General features: G+C 46.4%; 1 protein-coding gene, 1 long non-coding RNA gene and 1 other non-coding gene across 4 annotated transcripts in view; 2 read left to right on the top strand and 1 right to left on the bottom strand.

The window, feature by feature from the left end:
• Nucleotides 1–230: 230 nt before the first annotated feature.
• Nucleotides 231–337, top strand: LOC143665864 (U6 spliceosomal RNA). Its single transcript, XR_013167259.1, has one exon. It is a non-coding gene; the product is annotated as a U6 spliceosomal RNA (small nuclear RNA).
• A 16738-nt stretch (nucleotides 338–17075) lies between these two features.
• LOC143665684 (uncharacterized) lies at nucleotides 17076–19503 on the bottom strand. The gene is made up of 3 exons (XR_013167173.1): nucleotides 19248–19503; nucleotides 18887–18931; nucleotides 17076–17296 (listed from the first exon to the last, which is right to left on the bottom strand). It is a non-coding gene; the product is annotated as an uncharacterized LOC143665684 (long non-coding RNA).
• IQGAP2 (IQ motif containing GTPase activating protein 2) overlaps nucleotides 18282–22910 on the top strand; it is a 312092-nt gene continuing 307463 nt past the window's right edge. For both annotated transcript variants that reach the window (XM_077139395.1, XM_077139392.1), the window contains exon 1: nucleotides 18282–18381. In XM_077139395.1, the coding sequence (XP_076995510.1) occupies nucleotides 18336–18381 (46 nt within the window). In that variant the 5' untranslated portion in view covers nucleotides 18282–18335. The remainder of the gene's footprint in view (nucleotides 18382–22910) is intronic.

Genomic DNA, 22910 nt, shown 5'->3' with positions numbered 1-22910 from the left:
ATTACAGTTTCAAACATACAGTATTGAATAGAGATTATTCTACCTTTATGAAATGGGATTTATATTAAAACATGGCTTTTCTTAGGGGGCATACTTCCTTTCAAACCAGCACAATCTCCAAAGGTTTCTGACTGTGTGGGCACTCAGGGTTCCTGTGGCTCTCCAGCTTTTTTTCCAAAAATGTTTCCTCTTTTAAAGGATTCCAGTATGCTAATCAAGACCCACTCGGAGTGCTTGCTTCGGCAGCACATATAATAAAATTGGAACGATACAGAGAAGATTAGCATGGTTCCTGTGCAAGGATGACACGAAAATTTGTGAAGCGTTCCATATTTTTTTAAAAAAGAAAGAAAGAAACAAAGACCTGCCAAAATGGGTGAAGTCACATCTCCATCTAATCAAAGTTACTACCCACAATTGGGTATGTCACATCTCCATGGAGATAATCTAATCAATTTCCAACCTACAGTACTGAACAGAGATTAGAAGAAATAACTGCCTCCACAAGATGGATTGGGATTAAAACATGGCTTTTCTAGGGTAAATAATCCTTTCAAACAAGCACATCCATCAACTGATGAATGGATAAATAATATGTGGCCATTCCATACTATGGAATATTACTTGGCAATAAAAAGAAATGATGCACTGATACATGCTACAACATGGATGAACCCTGAAAATTTTATGCTAAGTGAAAGAAGCTAATCACAGAGGACTGCATATCGTATGATTCCATTTATATAAAATGTCTGGAATAGGCAAATACATAGAAACAGAAAATCTATTAGTGGTTGCCTAAGATCAGGGGTAGGGAGGAGGTTGGGACTAATACGTGCGGTGTTTCTTTTTGCAACAATGAAAGTAATAAAAATGCACTAAAATGGCAAAACTCTGTGAATATACTGAAAGTCACTGAACTGTTGATAAAATCAACATTGTGTTAAAGGATAATGTTTCTAAAAAATAAAATCATGATTATCATCCGCCCCAAAAGATCACAATTGGAGGCTGCAGGGCAGCCTGACTCAAACCCTACTCTCTTCACTCTGGAACCCATGAGCTTTCCAATTGTACAAGTTACCCCATTGAACTTAATACAGTCACAGATACATTCTTATTTGGGAGTTTCATCTTTTCCTTCATTTCCTTGATAATCCTGGGTTGAAGGACTTGAAGGGTTTGAAGAGCTATCTTCACGGGTCCTTCAGGGATTAGAAGGGCTCATTCCTGTCCCGGTGGACTCAGCTGGTGGAGCAGCTCCATTTCTCCACGTTTATCCCCCACCTGCTCCCTACAGCCTGATTCAGACATTATGAGTATGGGCACAGTGACCAACCATTAGTCAAGTCAACTGGACTGTTAGATTTTCACTTCACAGCCAAGGAGCCCTGGCTCTTTTGTTTGTTTTATTTGTATGTTTTAAAATCAGCAGTGCCAGTCTTAACTCTAAGGCTCTCACTCATCAGAAGGTTCAACCATTTCCTTCTTGCACCTATTTTGTTTGAGCTCAGCAAGCAGTCCGCTCAGGCGGTGCTGCACCCCAGGGCCCCAGACCCAGAGCTGGGGAAGCGTGGGAGGCCAAGGGTTAAGGCAGTCCCTGGGGGCCTTCAGGAGCCAGGGGAAGCAGGAAGCAGAGAAATTGCCAGTCGGGTGGGAGGAGACCTTCCCATTTAATATTTAATAACTTCTCAGGTATTTAAGAAAAACTTACTTTCAGATCCAGAGCAGCCACAATAATCAGGAACTCTGATGAGTGATACATTTAAAAGACTTGACCTCTCAGTGTTGGGCACGTGGGGATGGGGACAGATTATGTCGCTCCCAACTGAAAATGAGTGGCCTCCCATCTCGTTCAGAAGTAAACCCAAACTCCTGCAGGATCTGTCCCCTATCTCCAGAATAAGTGCCTTAAGGCGTTCGCATCTTGGGAGGATTCTGCTTGGAATATGTTTCCTCCTTACCGAATCCCATTTTTTATTGCAGGTTTCGTGCTTAAATCTTACCTCCTCAGAGGCTGTCTCTGGCCACCTGGTCTGCAGCAGCCTGGAATAAGAAGCCTGAGTGGGGTCAGGCCTGCCCTTCTCCCGCTCATCATCCCCTATGTGTTTCTCCCCAGGATCCCACTAAGAACCACTGCTCAGGCCCCCCAGTTCTGCCCGCCTGCACCCCTCAACTCTGCTGGTCTTCCCCCAAGTCTACACATGCCAAACATCCTCCCATTCCTTCCTTTGGCCTTCTTCCCTAACCCCTAATAAAAAATAACCCTTCCCCATGCCTCATCCCTCCAGAATCCTTTCGTCTCTAGGTGACAGAAGCGACAGAATCTCAGCCAGTGCAGAGATGAGAACCAGGACTCTGGAGACAGAAATACATTCAGCAACCCCCGAGAGACGGGTACAGGCCAGGCAGGGGCTGGGTGCTAGGTGCTGGTTTGCCACAGAGTGGAATCCCAGCTTACTACCTGGGTGAAAACCCCAGGAAAGTGTCTTTACCTATTGAAGCCTCAGGCTTCACATCTGCGAAATGGGCTAGTAAAGCCTACCTTGCAGGATTTTGTAACATTCATTATCACAAACAGTGGCTGCGATTTATTGAGCACTTGTCCGTGCCATCCATCCTCCCAAGGGTGTTTAATGCATTGTCTCCGTTAACCCTCACTGCAGACGTGTGGGCTGACAGTGATGATCCCCTTTATACCACAAGGAAACCGGCGCTTGGTGAGCTTAACATGCTCATTCACTTAATTCATGCATTTGATCGTCAAAGAAATTTTATTTACTTAATTCATTCGTAGCATGTTCTGAGGTAGCCCCGGAGCTGTCAGGAGGGTCTCCCTGGGACAGGAGGGGGACTGCATCCCCCACCCCCACCCCCACCCAGCACACACAGGCCCTCCCTTCTGGGGTCCCTCTGCCTGCCCAGCTCAGCCTTCAGCTTCCTGCCTCCATCTGCGCGGTGGGAAAGCAGCCCAGCCGCCGGGGCGGGGCTGGCAAGGCCAGGAGCTCACACCCTCGCGTCCCTCCAGTGAGGGATCACATCTCTGATTGCTGCAGAACTGGTAGGGCCCCCCGCTTCCTGGGTGGCAAACCCAGCGCGATGGTGGGGTCCGGGGAGCGGGCCGGCGCATCTGTGACCAGTCCCGTGGACTTTGTACAGGTCACGTTTCAAAGCTGTCTGTGTAACTCTCCTTACTGATAAGCACATGCCACAAACAGAACACCCAAATGGCCTGCTTCCAGCGCAGCGGGAGGTGGGGAGAGCCGCAGCTCGCAGGGTGCCACCACTTGTGCCGAGCTCGGCAGGGAAATGCAGCGCAGTGTGCACAGCGCGGCCCCCCTGCCTGCCCCGCGCTGCGGTCCCCTGGGGACACCGTCCTGGGAAACACAGACCCCTCAGGAAGAGGCCCCGAGTCCTCTGCAGCTGTCCTCCTGGCTCACCTTGCTGGGAAGGTTTATCCCAGAGAATTCCTGTAATCCACAAACATCTGTCCTTCTAAGTTGGAAAGAAGAGGACTGAATAAAGTATTAAATGAGAAAAGCTGCTTGGGGCAGGTCAGTGTGCAGTCACCTTACTGCAAATCATGTCTACTTGCACAAAGCAGCTTGCATTTACTGCCCCTCTCAGCACCTTGCTAGGAGTGCCACCTGTGTCGTCTCCTGTGGGGCTCTAGGAGCCCGTGAAATAGGTGCTGACTGACAGAAGATTGCCTGGGAATCCAAGGGTGGAGGGTGGGGGGACTTCCCGAGGCCACCTGGCTGTAAGGAACAAAGTTGCAATTTCAGCCTCATGCCGGCAGGGCTTCCATCCCGGAGAGGTGTCCTGACAGGTGCAGGACCGGGTCGTGACGCCACTACTCATTACATTCGACTAAAAGGAACACCGAACTCAGGGGAATCTGTCTGCTCCCTTTACCTTAATTCATTCACCCATTTGCTCAAGCATTCAGCAAGCATGAATGCAGTAATCATGCTACATTTTCTAGACGCTAAACATGGTTCCTGTGAGGTCAAATATTGTTGCCATCATGTGGAAGGTAAAATCTTCTCAATGCCAAATGCGTCAAAACCTCCCCAGATTGCTTCACTTTTCTCTTTGTCCTAAAAAAACTTACAGCACTGATGGCTTTTTTTTTCTTTGCCAAGAAATGTCCTCATTCTTACAGCCTTACGACCTTGTTTTGCAAACATTTGTATTGTTGATTAATCCCGTCCAAAATCCATGTCTTCTTCACCCAGTTAGACTGCAAGCTCCTTGAGGAGGAGAAGCTATGTACGTAGCCATTCAACAACTATACCTGTGTTGGCTACGGGCAAATCATTTTTGATACCTAAAAATTCCCCTACGGGATCAAAGTGTTCATGCTTAAGCAAGTCTTCAATTTTATTTTTAAGTATTGAATTGCACGTTCTCAGTTGTTCTATCATTTTTTCCCCGATCTAAATCTGGACTGTGTATCCATGCAAGTGGGGAGATACATGGTACAACTTGACGTTTCAGGTTCCTGCAAACCCAGAGAAATCAGATATGTTTGCCAGGGACTCACTAGCTCTCAGACTTCACTCCCAAATTCACACAGTGCCTTCTGGGTTGTGAAAAAGCCGAGGGGGCTCCGTGGGAGGTGGTTGCCCTTTGACTTTTGTTCCTTAGGGTCCCTGGGGCCCCTGCCGAGTTCTCATTGACCACGACACCTGCTAAGTACTCCCTCAACTCAGAGAGCTCCAGAAGTTTGAAGAAGGAAAAAGAAAGCTACAGGGAACTAGCCCAGCTGCCGGAGTCTGATAGGAACAGCTCAGAGCCAAGAGAGGGCCACCGGGGGGGGGGGGGGGGGGGGGGGGGGGGGGGGGGGGAAGAGGAAAGGCGGGAGGCAGCACTGCAAGTAAAGGAGCTCCCTCCCCCTGGGCCGCAGGAGCCCACTCCCTTCCTGCCCCAGCTGAAGCCTGGCCCCCCTCCGGCCTCGTCTGACCTTGGAATTGTACCTGCAGGGTATTGGGAGGAGCCCTGTGCTCGCCCTGTGCCAGGGGCCTGGCACGGCAGGTGGCCAGGACAGGTTCCTTGGGTGCTTTCCAGTTCTGGCTGGTCAGGCTCCCGAGGGAGGCCCCAGGCCCTGAGGAGAGTGGGTAGGGGACCCCTGGAGGAGGATGTGGGGGTGGGAGACCGTCTCCCCGTTCCTGAGATCGCTCTGGGGCAGGGCGCAGCCACCCAGCAAATGAATTATGGCGTTCGAATCTTAGGTCAGCCCCACGCTCAAGATGGGAGAGCACAACAGGCAGACACACCTGCTGCAAGATGTCTCTCTACCTGGCTTGTCACCTTGTCCCAAACTCACACCTCATGCCAGTAGGTCCAGAAAATCCCTGAGAAAACGAACAAGTTTCATTTGAGAGTGTAAGAGTCAAGCACTGTAAGGCTGACCAATTTACTCTCTTTTGAGAGACAGATGAGTTCTCAGCACAAAGAAGTCTGAATGCAGAAGTAGCTTAGGAAAATCTGCACACTAAATGCCCAAAGGACATTGGGGTGGGCAAAACTAGGGGAGGAAGAGAGCTGTGAGGCAGAGGCAGGCAGGGGGCACAGTCCAGTGCCACACGTCCTGCGGCTCTGGCTAACCTGGGGGTTTGTGTCCCATTTAAAGTCCCAGTCCACTGTGGCTGCACGGAAATGTGGTCCAGCTTGCCAGTTGCTGCTATTTTGTAAAGAGAAGGCAGAAACCAACATTTTCATATGTGGGCAACTAATTCAATTATTTTTAAACATTGTGTAGGCTTGTGCAGTACATGTGAAATAAAATATCTGTGGGCCCCATTTGGCTACTCAGGAATAGTGAAGGAGAATTCTGCTCAGGGCCATATCTGCCTCCAGGAGCAGTGAAAATACTATGCTTCCCAGTTCTAATCACAACCTAAAATTATCCTTTAACAAACAGGAGGCCTCTTCTTAACAATCAATCAACCCGCTCAAGCCAAGAGCCAAGCGCAACATTCTCAGCCTCTTTTCAACTCAAACCCATATTTGGACCCTGATAACAGTTCAATCCATTCTTTTCTCCTTTTTCTTCTTCTTTCATTTCAAAAACAAAAAAAGAAGAAAGAAAATGCAAAGCAGTAGGGCCTTTTCCCAGCCCCTCTAAGGAATTTTCCATGGAATAGAAGCGCTAAATCTTTCTAGGGAAGACCTGTGCCTCTAAGTTATTAGTCAGGAATGTTCCAGGTAGATCTCCAAGCCAGCCAGGCATTGTGCTTAGACAAAAGTCCTGAATGACCTTGGACAAGCATTTAATCTGACCATCTGATTCCCTTCTTTCACTCACCAAGGGAAACTATTCCAATGGAAAAAAAAAAAGCACAAAGTCACGTGTCTGATCATTTTCCAGATGCCTTGTGCCTCAGTTTCCTTCTCTGTAAAATTAGTGGCATAGGTCTAAAGCTTTGGGGGCTGAGGTCTCTAACAGCCTGGTTCTACTCAAAGTGCTCCCCCCTGATGAACTCAGGAATGCTCTTAGGTCAATGGCATTTGAATTCTTTGAGCTTCATCCTACCTCTGTTACCTGATGCTCCACAACTGAACTCTGGATGCCCCAGGGAAACTTAACTGAGTAAAAAGCCTGGTTATTTTACTAAGCAATAGCAATGTATATGTATATATACATAAAAAAAATAGAGAATGTTGTATACATATGGCTATTATTTGAAAAAAAAAAGGATCAAGAATTTGTGCATTTTTTTTCCCCTTTAAGGCTCAGAATGTACGGAAAGCAGATTTTAGTTCTCACATCCAGGCGTCTCACGCTGGATGAGTGTTGAATGTCTGGAACTATCTGCTCATCCTGACTTGGAAGCAAGTTTATTTATTCAGCATAAAAGACAGTATTTGAACTCACAGAGTGTGATTCTCTGCAAGTTTCAAAAGTAGCCAGACTGGACAGACAACTTTCAGAACAATAAGGCATATTTCTCTGTTCTGAATATCATTTTGCCACCAATTTTCTGACTAGAGAGTTATCACTGCATAGGAGTGCAACACTAAAAGGGACATAAACTTATGTAGGTTAATGTGAATAGTCTATTTACATGGTAAAAATGAACCCTTTTTTTGTTTCCTTTCTATTTCCTTTGTGATTCAGTAATTTAATTCTGAATGATTGTTTTGCAAAATTAAATATGCAACTTTTCTTTGTATGCTGTATGGCGGGGGTCACATTTCATTCTTTTTGCATGTGAGTACCCCGTTATTGTGGCACCATTTGTTGATTTTGGGGGTGGGGGTGGAGTGTATGGCCCGGGACTCGAACCCTCGTCTCCCACTTGGTAGGTGAGCGTTCTACCACTGAACTGCCCTCGCCCTCTTAAACATGTAAATATTTTCATGAATATTCATAAAATAGAGAATAGAACAACTTTTCCTACGTCACTCTTATTTATTTTGCCTTGGTTATTTAGATTCTGCTGGCCCTTTGGAATGAGAAATTTGCATAAAATTTAGGACAAGAGCAAAAATGGAGCTATGAGTTTTTATAGGACACACCTCATGGTTTGTTTCTTTCCAACTCTCAACACCCAGCCTAGTTCCTACATAAAGGAGGTATCAGATAAATCATTGAATATCCAGAAGAATTGAGCAGAAGAAAAGTCTATTAGCTGCTTAAGTATATGATGAAAGAGAATTAGAATCAAACAATGGGAGGCTGAAAGGCTGCCTGCAAGCCGAACACCCAGCGATTCCAGCCTCAGCTCTGAGCAGAGGGCACAGCAAATCCCTCTTACGTCTCACCTAAGCTCTGCTTGTCCTATTGAAGCACCTTTTCTCAGACACTGCTTTTGGAGCACAAGTTCACCACTGTTCCCCAGACACCTTCGCCTCCATAAGTGAACACTCAGCATTCTCACTCCTATGCTAACAAACTCTTAAATCCCTTCTGAGCAGGTAACCATTTTGATCACTGCCCTCTGGATTCTCCCCTAATGCGTGAAACTTGCTTTAATAATTCAGAAGCTGCTAACGGAGGGAAGACACGGCACAGTGAATCCCATCAAAGCTCTTTCTTTCTGAGCCAGCGAGCGGAAGCCAGCATTGTGTTCTGCCCCGTGACGGTGTTTGGTTTTTACGGTACACTCAGCTCAGCTACTCCTGTGACCCCTAGGATTTCCCTTTCTCTATTCTTAGGCATAAATCATCATTCTCCCATCTTTATTTATGCAACTTGTGCTTCTCTTGTGACCTAGTCCTTAGACAGTGGAGATATGAAAATATGTTGACGTAACTTTTACTCTCTGTTATAGTTCCTGGGGCTGGAGCCCCTGCAATACGAGCTGCTGCTAAGCGCAGAAGTTTCTCTCATTCTCACCATGTGGTCCTGTCCACAATGGGCAGCTCTAGCACAGTCAGCTTCCTAATGTCATTTTGTATGATGAGACATTCTGGAGGTGGAACGAGTCGGTGGCTTAGACGAATGGCCTTGCATTGAGAGCGTGTAAGTGACTTTCCAAAAGTCACTACATCATGTCTTTCCTTCTCAGAGATGTCACAGTTGACTCTCTCTCCAGATTCCATGCTTATATTTTATACTATTTTTGTTATGCTGAGGCTTTGTTCTATTCTGAGTGGGGGGTATTTCACTGCAGGCACTCGTTATTTTACCTATAAGACATCAACCAAGGTTTGGCTCTCTGTTGCAACCAGAAGCTGTTTGAATATGTGGCCATTTACCAAATACGGGATATTACTGAACTCCTTAACAACTGGGCTTCCTGGCATCAAAAAGCCTGGGAGAGGCGCGTGCACACACACACACACACACAAGCACACACACTACATGCACACAAAAATCCATTTCTGGACCCCAGTTTAAGGCAGGTGATAAACAATGGACCAAGAAAGTACTTTTGGAGAGAATTGAGATGAGGATTGTTCATCTGTTGATTTGACAAGTATTTACGGGGCACCTACCACATGCACAATGCTGAGTGAACAGTGGTGCATAAATCTGGGGAGCTAAATGTGAAACCAGAACAACAGATAAGGTTTACAGAGGGCTCCAAGTCAAGGAGGCCCAAGAATTCTCTGAGGAAAGAAACAAAAATTACCTGGAAGTAGAAGCCATTTTATATCCCAGCTTAAGCTTGCCTTTCCTGTTTCCTTTTCTTGATCTTGTTTTAAATGTCCTCAAATGGGACCATCCATCAGAAGAGCTGATGAAGTCTGATACAGGCATCAAGGGAGAAGGATTAGTACCCATGCGGCATAAGATCGCAGGGAAGGCAGGAAGGGGGGTGGCTTCCCTTTGTGACTCTTATCCACCGGACCCAGGGAATTTTTAAGGGACTGAGCAACTTTAAGAGGGGAAATAAACATTGAGTGTAATTCCAAAACCTAATTTTTGAAGTCAAGTACTATACAACCATATAAGACCCTGACACAAAGTGGACACACAGGGCTAATTGAACTGTATTGAAAACCATATTATTACAGGAAATCACTAACTTCGGTAGAGGAGCTAGAAAAACAAAATCTAACAATGCTAAAGAAGAACACAGAATGAAAATGTTAATTGAAAGAGTTATTTTAAAGCCTTTTTACAAACGATTAGTATAAAAATTAGAAGAAGTGAGCTTCTGGGCCCATGGGAGGCTGGGTTTGTCAGCTGTTACTCTAATGATTCCGAAAAGGAATTACATGTGAATTGGGGTCAAATTTTCAAAATTTAGATCAAAGATTTTGTTGCTTATTAAGAGGGATTTCCCACCCAGTGTATAAATCCTTTCTATAACATTTCCAGCTAAATGCTTTTTATTTCTTTTTTAAAGTCCACCTCAGGATTTCAACGGACCATTGTTTTAGACTTTACTTTTAAACTTAACAGACTTTCTAAGATACAAACTCCAGACATCCGGAAGAATTCACCCCATTTTAAATGACACTGAAGCCAGCGTCATAGTCTCAAAAGACAAATCCCTAACTCTGATCTAGTTTGTTTGATGATGCCTCCCAGAAAATCAATTTTTTCAAGATATTGAAGAATTCCCTTTCAAAGAGAAAACAATTTGAATTCATGTAAAATTAATTTAAACAAACACTACCAGGCAACACACAGCACTCTGACTGGGAAGAAGGGCAGGGGGTTTTCTGAAATTTAACAGTAAACTTGAAAGGTTTAAAAAGACAGGACATTTTCCAGCATTTCTCTAGTGCATGACAGGTATACCTCCCTTCCCGGACTCGACCTCGTGGCTGGTCAGGTCCCTGTTTTGCATTTCAGCGCCAGCATCATGACTCTGCATTTGTGGTCTCTGAACATATTAAACTCTTCCCTAAAATAAGAGAACACGTGACCTGGTAAACTAGCAATTCTGATAATCCAACATGCTTACAACACAGACTATCTGCGAAAAGGGTGAAGCCTTTGCAAGCCAGCTTTTTTCACTGACCTCGCTTGCAAACTGTAGAGCTCAAAAAGTAAACGTACATGCGGTGCGTGGGTTCCATTTGCAGATATCATCACCTGCCAAGAACCAAATGGATCTCTATCTCATTGTCAAACTAAGCTTTGTTGAGCACCTACCTAGATTCTGGACAAAATTCAAGTTCTGTGGAAGTTCTCAATTTTTAGACTCCCAAAGTGTCTGCTAGGAAGAAAGAAAATATGAGCTTGGAATCCTAAACACTGAGGATCAGCAGGCTTTCAACAGCTATAACTTCTTACACTGCTATTTCAGACTTTTCGCCGGGGAGGGGGGTTACTTCTTTTGTCTACTATTGTGGGTAATACAGGCAAAGTCTGGGTAGTCCAACTGTTTACTATTTTTTTTAATCAAGGGGACAATAGAGATATAAATAGCAATTATAAAAGGTTCAAAGGAAAATACAAGTAATATTGGATACAGGAATTCAGAGAAGTAAACCAGCAAAAGTAGAAGAAGGGAAAAACCAGCACAGGCATAGCCTTCAAAAACAGCCCAGGCGTAAGGGGATAGGAGTTTGAACGTGAGTGTTGCTGATGATGCTGGGACAAAGTAAGAGGAAGATATCAACAGTGAATCACCAAGACTCAGTGGCTAAGTGGATGCAGAGGAATGACGCTGGATGAATCCAAAAGGACTGAGGTTTGGGACTGAAGTGAACTGAAAATGCTTGTATTAACAAGGTAAGGAAATCAGGAGGAAAGACCCCTTGGCCGATGGAGGGTGGGGTGGAATTTGATGATTCTGGCTTTTGATTTGTTGAGTTTGAGGTGACAGTTGAATTTACCTTCTGACAAAAGGCAGCATCTGCCCCCGTGGATGTGGCACTGCTTGTTTCACTCTGGGCTTTTAAACTTGGCACCAGCTGACCAGGTCCAGGTATAAATTTAACTCTTAACAAGCTAAGTAACCAAGCTTTGGCATCTGGGTAGTTATCAAAAAAAGAGGGAGGCTTTAAAATGAAGGGGCCCCTACCAAAATGTAAAAGCGGTGCTTTGTGGAAATGTGGCAATTTATGCTGAGACGATAGGACCTCTGGTCAACCCTCCATCCATTCATGAAGCAAAAAAGAGCTATTGCTTGCTATCTTACCAGAAGGACATGAGTCACTAACCAATCCCCAAATGGAGAAGCTGTGCATCAGGAAATAGGTAGCTTTCCTATTTGTGAAGAAGCCAGAGTCCAGTAGTCCCTTAGGGAACAGGTGAGTTTGGGGGTAAAAGCCACAATCCCTTCAAAAGATATGCACATCCCTAGAAAGATAAGTTCATTTGCATATTCAAATGGCCACTATTAACATGTTTGTCTTTGTTATAGATGTGGCTGGTGTTCCTTATCTGCTTTCCCAGATTCCATTCGCTTCCCTAATTTCTCAGAGGCTTTCCCTATTCTTAAATGGGTATGTTCTTTCTGTCCATCTTTTTTAAAAAATAGTTTTACTACATGCATAGATCCCAATACATATGCTGTATTTAATATAATACTTTGTGTGCCTGTAAATTTCACATAAATGGCATTGCATTATATTTATCGCCTTATTGTTTTTCATTCTGCATTGTCTTCAAGGTTATCCACAATGATATATGTAGATGAAGTTTGTTCCTTTTTAACTACTGTAGAGTATTGCATTGTATGTGTGGTAGTTCGGTTCAGGTGTCAACTTGGCCAGGAGAAGGTGCCTAGTTCTGTTGCTGTGGACATGAGCCAATGGCATGTGAACCTCATCTGCTGCTAATTACATCTGCAGACGGCTAGGAGGCGTGCCTGCTGCAATGAATGATGTTTGATTTAATTGGCTCAATGCTTAAATGAGAGAGCTCAACGTAGCACAGCCCAAGCAGCTGAGCATACCTCATCTCAGCACTCGCAGCTCAGCCCAGGCCTTTGGAGATGCAGAAAGGAATCACCCCAGGGAAAGTTGTTGGAACCCAGAGGCCTGGAGAGAAGGCCAGCAGGGATAGCCCTGTGCCTTCTCATGTAAGAGAGAACCTCAGATGAAAGCTAGCTGTCCTTCCTTTGAAGAACTATACGTTTTTAGTTAAATCAATCCCCTTTTCTTAAAAGCCAATCTATCTCTGGTGTGTTGCATTCTGGCAGCCTTAGCAAACTAAAACAATATGAAGATTCCACGATGTATTAATCCATTCTTCTTCTAAAAGGCATTTAAGTTGTTTCCAGTTTTTTCCTGGACTGGACATCCTTGTGCATGGTCCCTGTATGTGGGAGCTTTCTAGAGGCACTAAATGTATGTGGAATGAACAGATGAAAAGAAACACATCTTCACTTTAATTAGAAATGGCCAACTTATTTCTCCAAGTGGCCACCCCAAAGCTCACTTCCCCTGCCTCTGTGTGGGCGTTTCTGATTCCTTACATCCTCCTTGTCTCGAACGCTTATTAAACCTCTTAATTTTTGCCAACCTAATGGGTATTTTAATATTCAATTCCTGATGACTAGTGAAGCTACTTTTGAAATCTCCATGCTCTCCTGCCAGATGTTTGCTTACGTCTTGTCGACACATTCAGACGGACTTCCCACAGGGATGCGGAGAACCAGCCCAGGACAAGGAAAGCTGGACGAAGGGCCGCTGCCAAAGGTAGACGGAGCCAAGATTAAGATTAAACACACCTGAAGCATAGTCTGCAAGAAAGCAAAACGATTTTTAAAAATTGATTCATCACAACTTTTCCAGTATGTGGTACAGCCCTTTGCCAAGTGCCTTCCAGATCTTATCTCATTAATACATGCGAGAGCTACAAGCAACTGCAAGGGATTTTCAGTAAAACTGTCATCAGCAGTAGTGCCTGGACACAAACCGGACCCCAGGCCTCTAGTTCTTTGTGATGGCAACTACATAATGGGAACTTGGAGGCACCTGTAGTAAGTCCTCTGGCATCACCTCAGAAAAGGGAACATGTTTAGCAGAGGGCAAGCACATTTAAGTTTGAATTTCAATGCACCAGACTATGAAACAGGATGGGCTTCTGTGCAAAGGAAAGAGTTTGGACTCAGGTAACCCAACTCTGCTATTTGCTAGCCAGGAGACTCTCCAAGTTTGGATTTCTTCTCCTTTAAATAAGGATAGTTTTATATTCTTCCTAGAGTTGTTACAAGACTGAAAGTAACAGCTATTCCCAGCATAGTGGCAGGGACATATAAGTATATAGTCAATTTATATTTGCAACAAAATATTTCATTGAACACCTACCACATGCCAGGCATTGCTGTAAGTCCTGGGCACAAAGCAGTGGACAATTAGATCAAGTCCCAGATGTCACTAAACACACATTCTAGAAGGAGGTCACACACTACAAACAAATAACCTAATTTATGTCAGGTGATACATGCAATCAAGACAATTAATGCAGGATAAAGAGGATCAAGAATGGAGGTGACCACCTGGCAATCAATGCTATTTTCTCTTTCTGATCCGGATAATCTTTTCAGAATCACTTGAGCTCTTCCTTAAACTGTGAAACGGGAAAAATATATAGTAAGGGGATTGTGTGTTTATTTGTGAAAATTGAAGTTTAGACAGTTTTTCCAAACACTGAGTTTAGAACTTTAAGCCAAGAGAATAAAGTAAGATTGCCAGAAGGCTTACTGATTTAACATTTAGAAAATGTTTGAAAGTTCTCCAAAACTATAGGCTTTAGTGAAGTGAAAAAGGACTTTATTGGAAAAAAACTACATAAACAAAACACATGCAGTGTAAAAAGCGATGGGCAGAGACCCTCTGGAGACCTGGGATGTAGTTAAAGCTCTGTTCTTCTGTAACTGCAAATTCTGTAACCTCTCTGTGCCTCTGCTTGTCACTAAAATGATTCTAAGAAGTCATTCAACTCTATAGTTATTCTCTCTCCTTACCTTTCTACCTCCACTTTTATTTTTGAGAACTGAAACACAGATCATTTCTGTTCTGATTCTTTAAAAAGAAAAATATGGTGTTGGACTGTAACAATTTCTTTTTCAGTTTCTTTTGCAATTAAGTACAGTTCCTGCTTCTTGTTAGTTTCTCTCTTTTTCTGGTACAGAGAATGAGTTAGAAAAATTTAACAATCCCAGGGTTCCTGACACTTTGTGAAATCACTGATTTTCTCATGCCTCAACTATAGGAAAGTTTTGAAAGCACATTGACCATTATATATGTATATATATATATACTTCACATATATGTATCACACTTTTTCACGTATATACACTTTTGTGTGTATACATGTGAAAATGACTAGCAATATATTATTGGAAACCAACCTAATTATTTAAAAGATAAAAGTAATGGTTAAAGTGGTATGCCAAAATTTTGACTCAAACATACAGTTTCCCTCCACTTTGATGCCCTGGATTAAATAAGCTGTTATTGTTATGGCAACAAAGTCATAATTTCTCACAAACACCTTCATACCTATTTCATCTTGTCAAATAGAGAAGGGCCTTAGAAAATGATCAATATTTTCAAACAACATTGCTTTACAAAAAATTGTTTTAGCATGTCTAATAGTTTACCGATGTTGTCTTTTGTTCTACATTAGAGAAAAAAAAATTTTCTTGCCTTATTAAAAAAACATTTCTTGCTGAATGGCCTTGGTTTTTGTTTTCAATATTCCTGCAAGCACAGTCAGATGGCAAAATAAGCTGGTCTGTTGCCTCATATTTATTTGAATCACTCTCTAATATCAAATACTAAGGGAAAATCGCCCACTATTCTGCAATTTTCTTTCCTGAGATTCTGAAGTGCAGTGACCTGTGAGAGAGAGTGTAACCCAGTGAATGGTGGCTGAGACCCCAAAGATTAATTTGAGCACTTGCAAAAAATCAGACATTGTCACCTTTATAATTTTCTCATAGCATTAATTTCTCCCCAAAAACATTAACTATGAAAGAGGCTTGAACCGCCCAACTCTTAGAAAAGAGTTGACCAGCTAGATGGACTTACAACTATTCTCCTGTATTAGTTATGCTTTCACCTTCACTTTCTAATAGATATTACTCTACTTAATCTACTTATAACTCCGGATGATATCTAGTGAGTATTGATGGCACCAGTTTGTTTATAAACAGCCTCTTTATCACTCTGCTTCCAACCTCATGTAGCACTCTTGACTTGTCTTCAACCTCTGCCATAGCCCTAGCTGTCAGCACCTCCAAACAGTCTATCCTAGAGCCTACTCCCAGATTCATCAACTCTCTTTCATCATGTAGCCCCCATGCTCAAACACTTTTAAGAGCTCTTAAATGCTGTTATGACAACATCCAGTCCTCTAAGCCTGACATTCAAGGCCCCCTTCCAATATCTGATACCAGTTTCCCAGCTCCCAGCAGCCTAACCTCACACTCCACCGCTCTCCCCTTCCCCTTGTCTCTTGTCCATCTAAATTTTCCATTCAAATCTTACCCATTCTCCAAGGTCAACCTCAATCCGCAGTTCCAAAACCTCCCTCCTTCCCTGAACAGTACAATTCATAGTGATTTTCTTTCTGCCTCTAAATAGATAACACACTTATTTGGGCCCTAAATCATACACTCACGCTGAAAATTGATATTTCCAAGTAGGGGCTTAATTATTAGCACTTAATACATAGAATGACAGGAATGGAGTGAACTTTGGATATCATTCAATCCGGCATCTCCTGTTGAAACAGGGAACTCCCCTTCAACACATCCCCTTCTGTGCATATTGAATGACAGTGTGCTGTGCCTCCAGCATGGCCCCTTCACCTTTGAATTGCTCTTGTAATTAGAAGTGTCTGCTTTTTGGAAGAAAAACCTCACTCAAAGCATCCCAGCCAGGTGAGAAGGAATGCTTTTCTTATACCACTGCGAAAAAAAGGGGCGGGGGTGGTGGTGGAATTCTCTCACTATCCCAAACGAATGAGATTTCCCTGAGTCCATTTTAAATCTCTTGCACCTGTTCAGGAACAGTCTCTGCGTCACCTGGGAGCTCGTCAGGAATGCAAATTCATGGGCCCCGCCCAGATCGATTGAATTGGAAACTCTGGGGGCAGAACCTGAGTTTCAGCAAGTTTGAAAAGCATTTCATTTCCCATATGAAACGGAAAACAGCTGGCACCCTCTGTACCTTTATGTACTTAAAAATGGTGTCACTGTGTCATCTTTTCTTCAGCTAAATCATCTCTATGGCCTTATCTGAATTATTTTATTTCCAGCCATCTCATCATCCATACATATATTTGATGATTAAACACACACGCACCTTTCTAAACAATATGGAAACGAATAAGGTCCATTTTTAGACTCTCCCTTGTCCTGTCCCCAAAACCTACCAGTACATATTTGGCCCCCAAATGCCACAGTAAGTGGCAGCTCTTCTCAGCAGCCACATTGTCTTCCAAAGGGAACTGCTTCCCAATATCAAATAATTTTCAGGACTACTCTCCAATGGTCCAGAAAGGGGCCTGTTAGGATAATGGGGTGGGGGTGGTGGGTTCCTAATAAGAAACATCCAACTCTATCTCTTCCTGCTCTTTCAAGGAGTCAGGTAAGGGGCTGCAGGAGGTGCAGAAAGACAAACAGACGAGGGACCAGGTATAGAAGGAGGTCTTCCAGGCAGAAGACCAGCCCCCCTTGGCTAGGAGAAGACCGCGTGTTCAACCAGCCACATGCAGTTTATTTCCTTAAAACCTTAGCTGGAAAAGGTTTCGTGGTGAACACCCCAGGTGGGCCTGGGCGACAGCTGTGCACATCTGGAGGTGAGGGCAGAGGGCAAGCCAAGGTGGGCTCCCAACTCTTGAGTAGTTGCTTGCATGCACAGGACTTTCGTGTTATGAAAGGGGAACCCTCTACCTTGGAGACGAAAGTCACAACAGCAACTTTCTAAGCTAAAAAAAAGAAAAGAAAGAAAAAAAAAGCCAACGCTCAGAAAAGGAACCAAGCCGTTTGTCCCTCTGTCACTGAGCAACCACAGGGGCTACCGATGACTTCTGCGGTTTTTCTCGCTCTTCTCCGCTTGGTTCACTGCCACCCTCCGGAAGTGACAGGTCGGGCGGGGCCGCCCCAGCAGCGCTTCCCAGCTGCAGCCCAGCCCCGCGTCCAGCCCCGCGCCCAGCCCACCCGCCCCGCGTCCAGCCCGTCCGCCCCGCGTCCAGCCCCGCGTCCAGCCCGTCCGCCCCGCGTCCAGCCCCGCGTCCAGCCCGTCCGCTCCGCGTCCAGCCCCGCGCCCAGCCCGACCGCCCCGCGCCCAGCCCAGCCCCGCGTCCAGCCCGTCCGCCCCGCGTCCAGCCCAGCCCAGCTCCGCGTCCAGTCCAGCCCCGCACCCAGCCCGCCCGCTCTGAGTCCAGCTCAGCCCCGTGCCCAGCCCAGCCCCGGGTCCAGCCCAGCCCCGGGTCCAGCCCGCCCGCCCTGCGTCCAGCCCAGCCGCGCATCCCGCCTGCTCCGCGCCCAGCCAGGCCCCGCGTCCAACCCGCCCGCCCTGCGTCCAGCCCGCCCGCCCCGCGTCCAGCCCAGCCGCGCATCCCGCCTGCTCCCAGCCCAGCCCACCCCACCCCAGCCCGGCTCGGCGCCCAGCCTGCCCGCCCCGCGCTGCGCCCCTCGCGCGCTAGGGGTCGCTGTGGCGCGGCGCTGCCCGGCCGGGCTAACGGGGCTGGGCGGGAGCCGAGGGAGGGCAGCGGGGGGCGGCGGCCGGCGCGCGGGGCGAGTCCACGGCCAGCCCAGGTGGCAGCGGCAGCCCGGAGGACTCAGTGCGCGCGGCAGCCGCTGGCCGAGGCGCCTTCGGGGAGCGAGTCGCCCGCCTCCGGGGCCCGGCGCGGCGCAGCGAGAGGCGGGATCGGAGCGCGCCTCCGGGGCGCGGAGCCCGCGAGTCTGGCCGGCGAGGAGGGCCGCGGGGGTCGCGCCCCGGGCGGGCCCCCGGAGCCGCGCCGAATGCCGCACGAGGAGCCGCCGGCCCTGCAGAGGCCCCGCTACGGCTGTAAGTGCGCGCGGGGGGCGGCGGCCCGTCCGGCCCGAAGTTGCGAGCCCGCGCGGCAGGGGCGGCGAGCCGCGTCCTCCCTCCCCGACCCCGCACCCCACCGCAGCGCGCGGCCGCCCGGGGTGGCGGGGGGAGGGCTGCGGCCCGGGGCGGGCGGGGCCGGGCTCGGCGGGGCGCGGGGCAGGTGGGGAGCGCGCGGGCGCCGAGTCTCCCGCCGCCAGGGGGGGAAAGTGGGCCGCGGGCCCACAGGTGGGGCCCGGGACGGGTGGGGGGGGGTGCGGCGGCTCGGCGGGGCGCCCGCGGCTCTCCTGGCGGGGGGCGGGGTCGGCGCCTCCCTTCCCCCCTTCCCCCGCTCCCTCGGGCGCCACCTGTGTCCCCGCCCCCCCCCCCCCGGCCGCGGGGCGCCTGGGCTGGATCCCGCGTGGCTGGGACGAGGCGGTGCGGGTCACCCGGGCCCGGCTGCCCTCGGGCGGATGGAGCCCGGTTAGGGGCAACCACGTGGCACCTGGTGCTGCGCTCGGAGCCCTCGACACGTGCCAGGAAGTATTTCCTGTAAAACAAGCAGAGAGTTGGCGCTGTCTCTCCGGAGTTGGCCCCGGCCATGGACCGGGGGCTGGCGACTAGGTTAATCTTTTGCCCAGGTTGGCCTTGGGGACAGAAGTACCAGGTTTGGGCTAAGGCGGGCATGCCTCCCAGTGGGATGAGTTTTATGGGTTTGGGTGGCTAAGTGGGCCTCAGACCCGCTTCATAAAAATCGGGGTCGGGGTGGAAGTGGGGGAGCAGCTCAGCTTGTGTCTCCCCCCAGCCCCCAAGCCCGTTTTTGGAATGGCGGGGCAGAGAAGGAAGGTTAGTTTTTTCCTGTGAACCTTTTGGTGTCAGGCCGTGAGGGGTCAATGACAGCCTCTGTCTTCTAGGGAAAAGCATTCAGCGGTTGACCCTGGACCCAGCGTTCCTGCAGCCTTCATTGGTGTGCACTCTGTAAACCCCTCAGCAGGGCTCTTTGGGCTCAGAGAGGCAGGCTCTGCTGGTCCAGTGTTTGTGGCGTCAACCTCAGGCTGGCTGAAGTACCATTGTTGCCGGACAGACTCCCAGAGTACATGCTGGCCTCACCCTGTCAAACCATAAGGCCACAGATTCTGCAATATGTGAATATACCACATGCCGAAAATGGTTTGTTTACATCACGTTTAAAATCATGGTGGGTTCCGTGATTCATCCCCATTAGTAATGCGTTATTCAATGTGCTGTGCAAAATTGTGTTGAATGTGATGTTAATACAACATCTCTCCATCCGTGTACCTGAGACGCTGATGTTGTCTGGTTTTCATTGACTAAGCCTGTGCTTCGTCCCCAAAGAAGCAATCGAAGGGGTTCAGAATTCAGATATGGCAAAGCGTGGAGCCCACTCCACAGGACTGGGGTTTTGGAAATCAGTCACATTTGCTCACCATTCTGGTGTAACGCTGGTGTGTGCCGTTTTGTTGGAGTCATTCCTGATTAGCTTCCCCAGCTCAGCAAGTGCCGGCACTAATTGCAAATTTAATAGGCAGATATTTTCCAATCTTGACTATATGTTTCTGGACTTTATGGCCACCCTGAAATACTTAGGTTTTAACGTTAACTGCTGTTAGGTCCTTAAAACAAACATCTCCATAATTTTAATGCCAGATTTCTGAGTGTCCACAAAGAGTTAAAAAATGACATCCAGATAAACATCTTTGTATTGACAAGTCCTACCTGACATTGGCTGTTCTTGCAAAAGGGCGCAGTTTGGTGTGTTAGTATAATTTTTGGTGGTGGTTTGCTTTCTGGGCTTCCTGTCAGCATAAGATTGGAAACAGCCTGTGAACTCTTGGCAGGAAGGCTGGGTAGAGGTAACACAGGTTTGTCCCTGCTTGTGGTTCTGTTTCTTGTCCAAAAAAACCTGCAACTATACTAACAGGCTTTATCCCCAGCATCTAAAAATAAACAAGTACTAATACATTCCCTGTTCCTTGCAATGATTTCAGTTACAGTGTTGTGCATATGGAGTCTAAAATGTTTGAACCTGGGCTTTAAAAACGATTTGGGGGGAGTTGGAATGAAAATGAATGAGGTTGAGCTGTTACATTTGTTTCAGGACTCATCTCCTATTCTGGCATTCCTTCTCCCTCTTGAGTTGCCATTTAATTCAGTAATCCTTGTACAAAGTAGCAAAATTAAGTTCTGTTGTCATAGTATCTCTTCCCTCCACTAGGCTGAGTGCCTGCCCATGCCACAGAGTAGCTCATAATTGAGGGATTTCTCTGCAAGTTTCCATGCAGGTTTCCTTCTCATATTTCTGACAGATGAGAGATTGCTGAAGCCTTCTGATTTGCACACCTGAGCATGTATTAAAGTTAAATAGACCATTTTCTATTTAAGTTGTGCTTCTTCACTGTTGGCGGTATCTTCCTGTAAACTGCAGCTATTTTGTATGATGTTCATCCTTACAGAACAGAGTTAAAAACAGCAGTTTAGTAAGGCAGTCTGGCCTGGTGGCTGGTAGGGAGTGGGAGGCTGGGGTGCGCCGGATGGGGGAGGCGGAAGCTGCTGAGCTAACTTAGATATTATATCTAAATATCTTTCTACACTCAAAACCAAATTTAAATGACATTTATGTTTATCTGTGATTGCAAATAGTGTTTGTGCTGTTGTGAGGAACTACGACACATATGCCAAATTCAGAAAACAGGTTGCTGCCATAGTCTAAAGTTCAGGTTTCTTGAGAATTAAAGACCAGTAATAGCAAAAGAGAGGCTTTGAGACTAGGCTTACGTGATTTACTCCACCAGTGATTATTCAGTCAAGTAGTGCTTGTGCATATGGCATTCACGGTGGTTTTCTGCCTGGGGCCAAAACTGGGATACTTCCTTTCTGTTAGGAGATACATTGTAAAAACAGTAGTGATCAACGTTTCTCTGGTTGCCTCCTTTAAAAAGTGCAGCATAAGCCCAACATGTGCTGTGTGTGTGTGTATGTGTGTGTGTGTGTGTGTGTGTGTGTTGTGGTGGGAGAGGGTTCTTGTCTGGATGGTGAAATTTGTGCTAAAGCAATAAAAACAGCAACAAAAATCCTGATCACTAGAATCATTGGTTGTTCAGCAGAAGCAAACCTCTTCTCCCTTTCCTCCTACCAGTTGAAGATGGAGAAATGTAAGTGCTGAACCAGCTAATAAGCTCAAATGTGTAAAACAGGATTGCGAACATCTGGATTTAGGTTTAGCTGAAATGTAACATTCTATCGGGACTTCGGTTTAAAGGATACGTGTAATGTTAGAAGACAAGAAGTCAAGTTAGTTTCATGTGCTTATGTTTTGGCTTTATAAAAGGATCATTAAGGTCAATAGCTAAAGTGTTATTTTAGTTTGCTTTTAACTTTAATTACATATGCCCTTAGCTAAAAAGATGACTTGTTTGGGAGAGCTGAAGCTTGTAATGTCGAGTTCGTTTTAGAATTTGGTGTCATTTAGGTGTTAACTAACCCCCTTTTTTTTCTGTGACTTGATGTTGCCCCTTACTTTCCCACACCCCAGGCTTTTTAACAGCTCATCTTTTTTTTTTCTTTTTCCCCCTTTAAAGGTGGTATACAAACATGTCTGATGATTTCCAAATCTTCGTGTTAACCAGAAGAGTAACAAGTGCCATTCAATTCCTACCGTAGGGCAGGTGGGTCCTAGGAGGCAGGCGGTGCAGTGTGGGGTGTGGGATTAATCTGTGAACTTGCCAGGTGCTGGTGCTTTCACTGTGCTGTCATCTGCTCACTACTACCTCTGTGTGGGCAGGTGGGGGTCCCCGTTTCACCAAGAAGCTGAAGCTCCAGGCTGTTGTCTCAGGGCCACACAGCTCGAGTGGGGACTTGAGGCCAGCTGGCCGCACCTGGAGCCTGCCTGTGACCTTTCCTCCCTGCCTTGTGTCCGCGGCAGGCGGAGCCCTTTGGAGGTTCCCTGGTGTTTCAGGTCACTGCCGGGATCTCAGCAATCTCCGCCACCTGCAGCCGTTTGGATAGGGGGCCTTTTTTTTTTTTTCTTTTTAATGGTTTTATTGATAAAACTTAACTCACAAACATTTCACACATGGTTCCAATCAATGGCTCACGATATCATCACATAATTGTATATTCATCACCGTGATCATTTTTTAGAACATTTGCATCACTCCAGAAAAAGAAATAAAAAGAAAAAACTCATACATACCATGCCCCTTACCTCTTCCTCTCACTGACCACTGGTATTTCCATGTACCCAACTTATTTTAACCTTTGTCCCACCTAGTATTTATTTCTTATCCATATTTTTTACTCATCTGTCCACACCCTAGATAAAAGGAGCATCAGACATAAGGTTTTCACAATCACACAGTCACATTGCGAAAGCTATATCATTATACAATCATCTTCAAGAATCAAGGCTACTGGAACACAACTCTACAGTTTCAGGCACTTCCCTTCAGCCTCTCCAATACACCATAAACTAAAAAGGGATATTTATATCATGCATGCGAATAACCTCC

The sequence above is a fragment of the Tamandua tetradactyla genome, chromosome 21 (genome assembly GCF_023851605.1).
Source record: "Tamandua tetradactyla isolate mTamTet1 chromosome 21, mTamTet1.pri, whole genome shotgun sequence".
NCBI classification, from domain to species: domain Eukaryota; kingdom Metazoa; phylum Chordata; class Mammalia; order Pilosa; family Myrmecophagidae; genus Tamandua; species Tamandua tetradactyla.
Note: the sequence above shows the minus strand (reverse complement) of the source record. Positions and strands in the feature narration are given on the sequence as shown.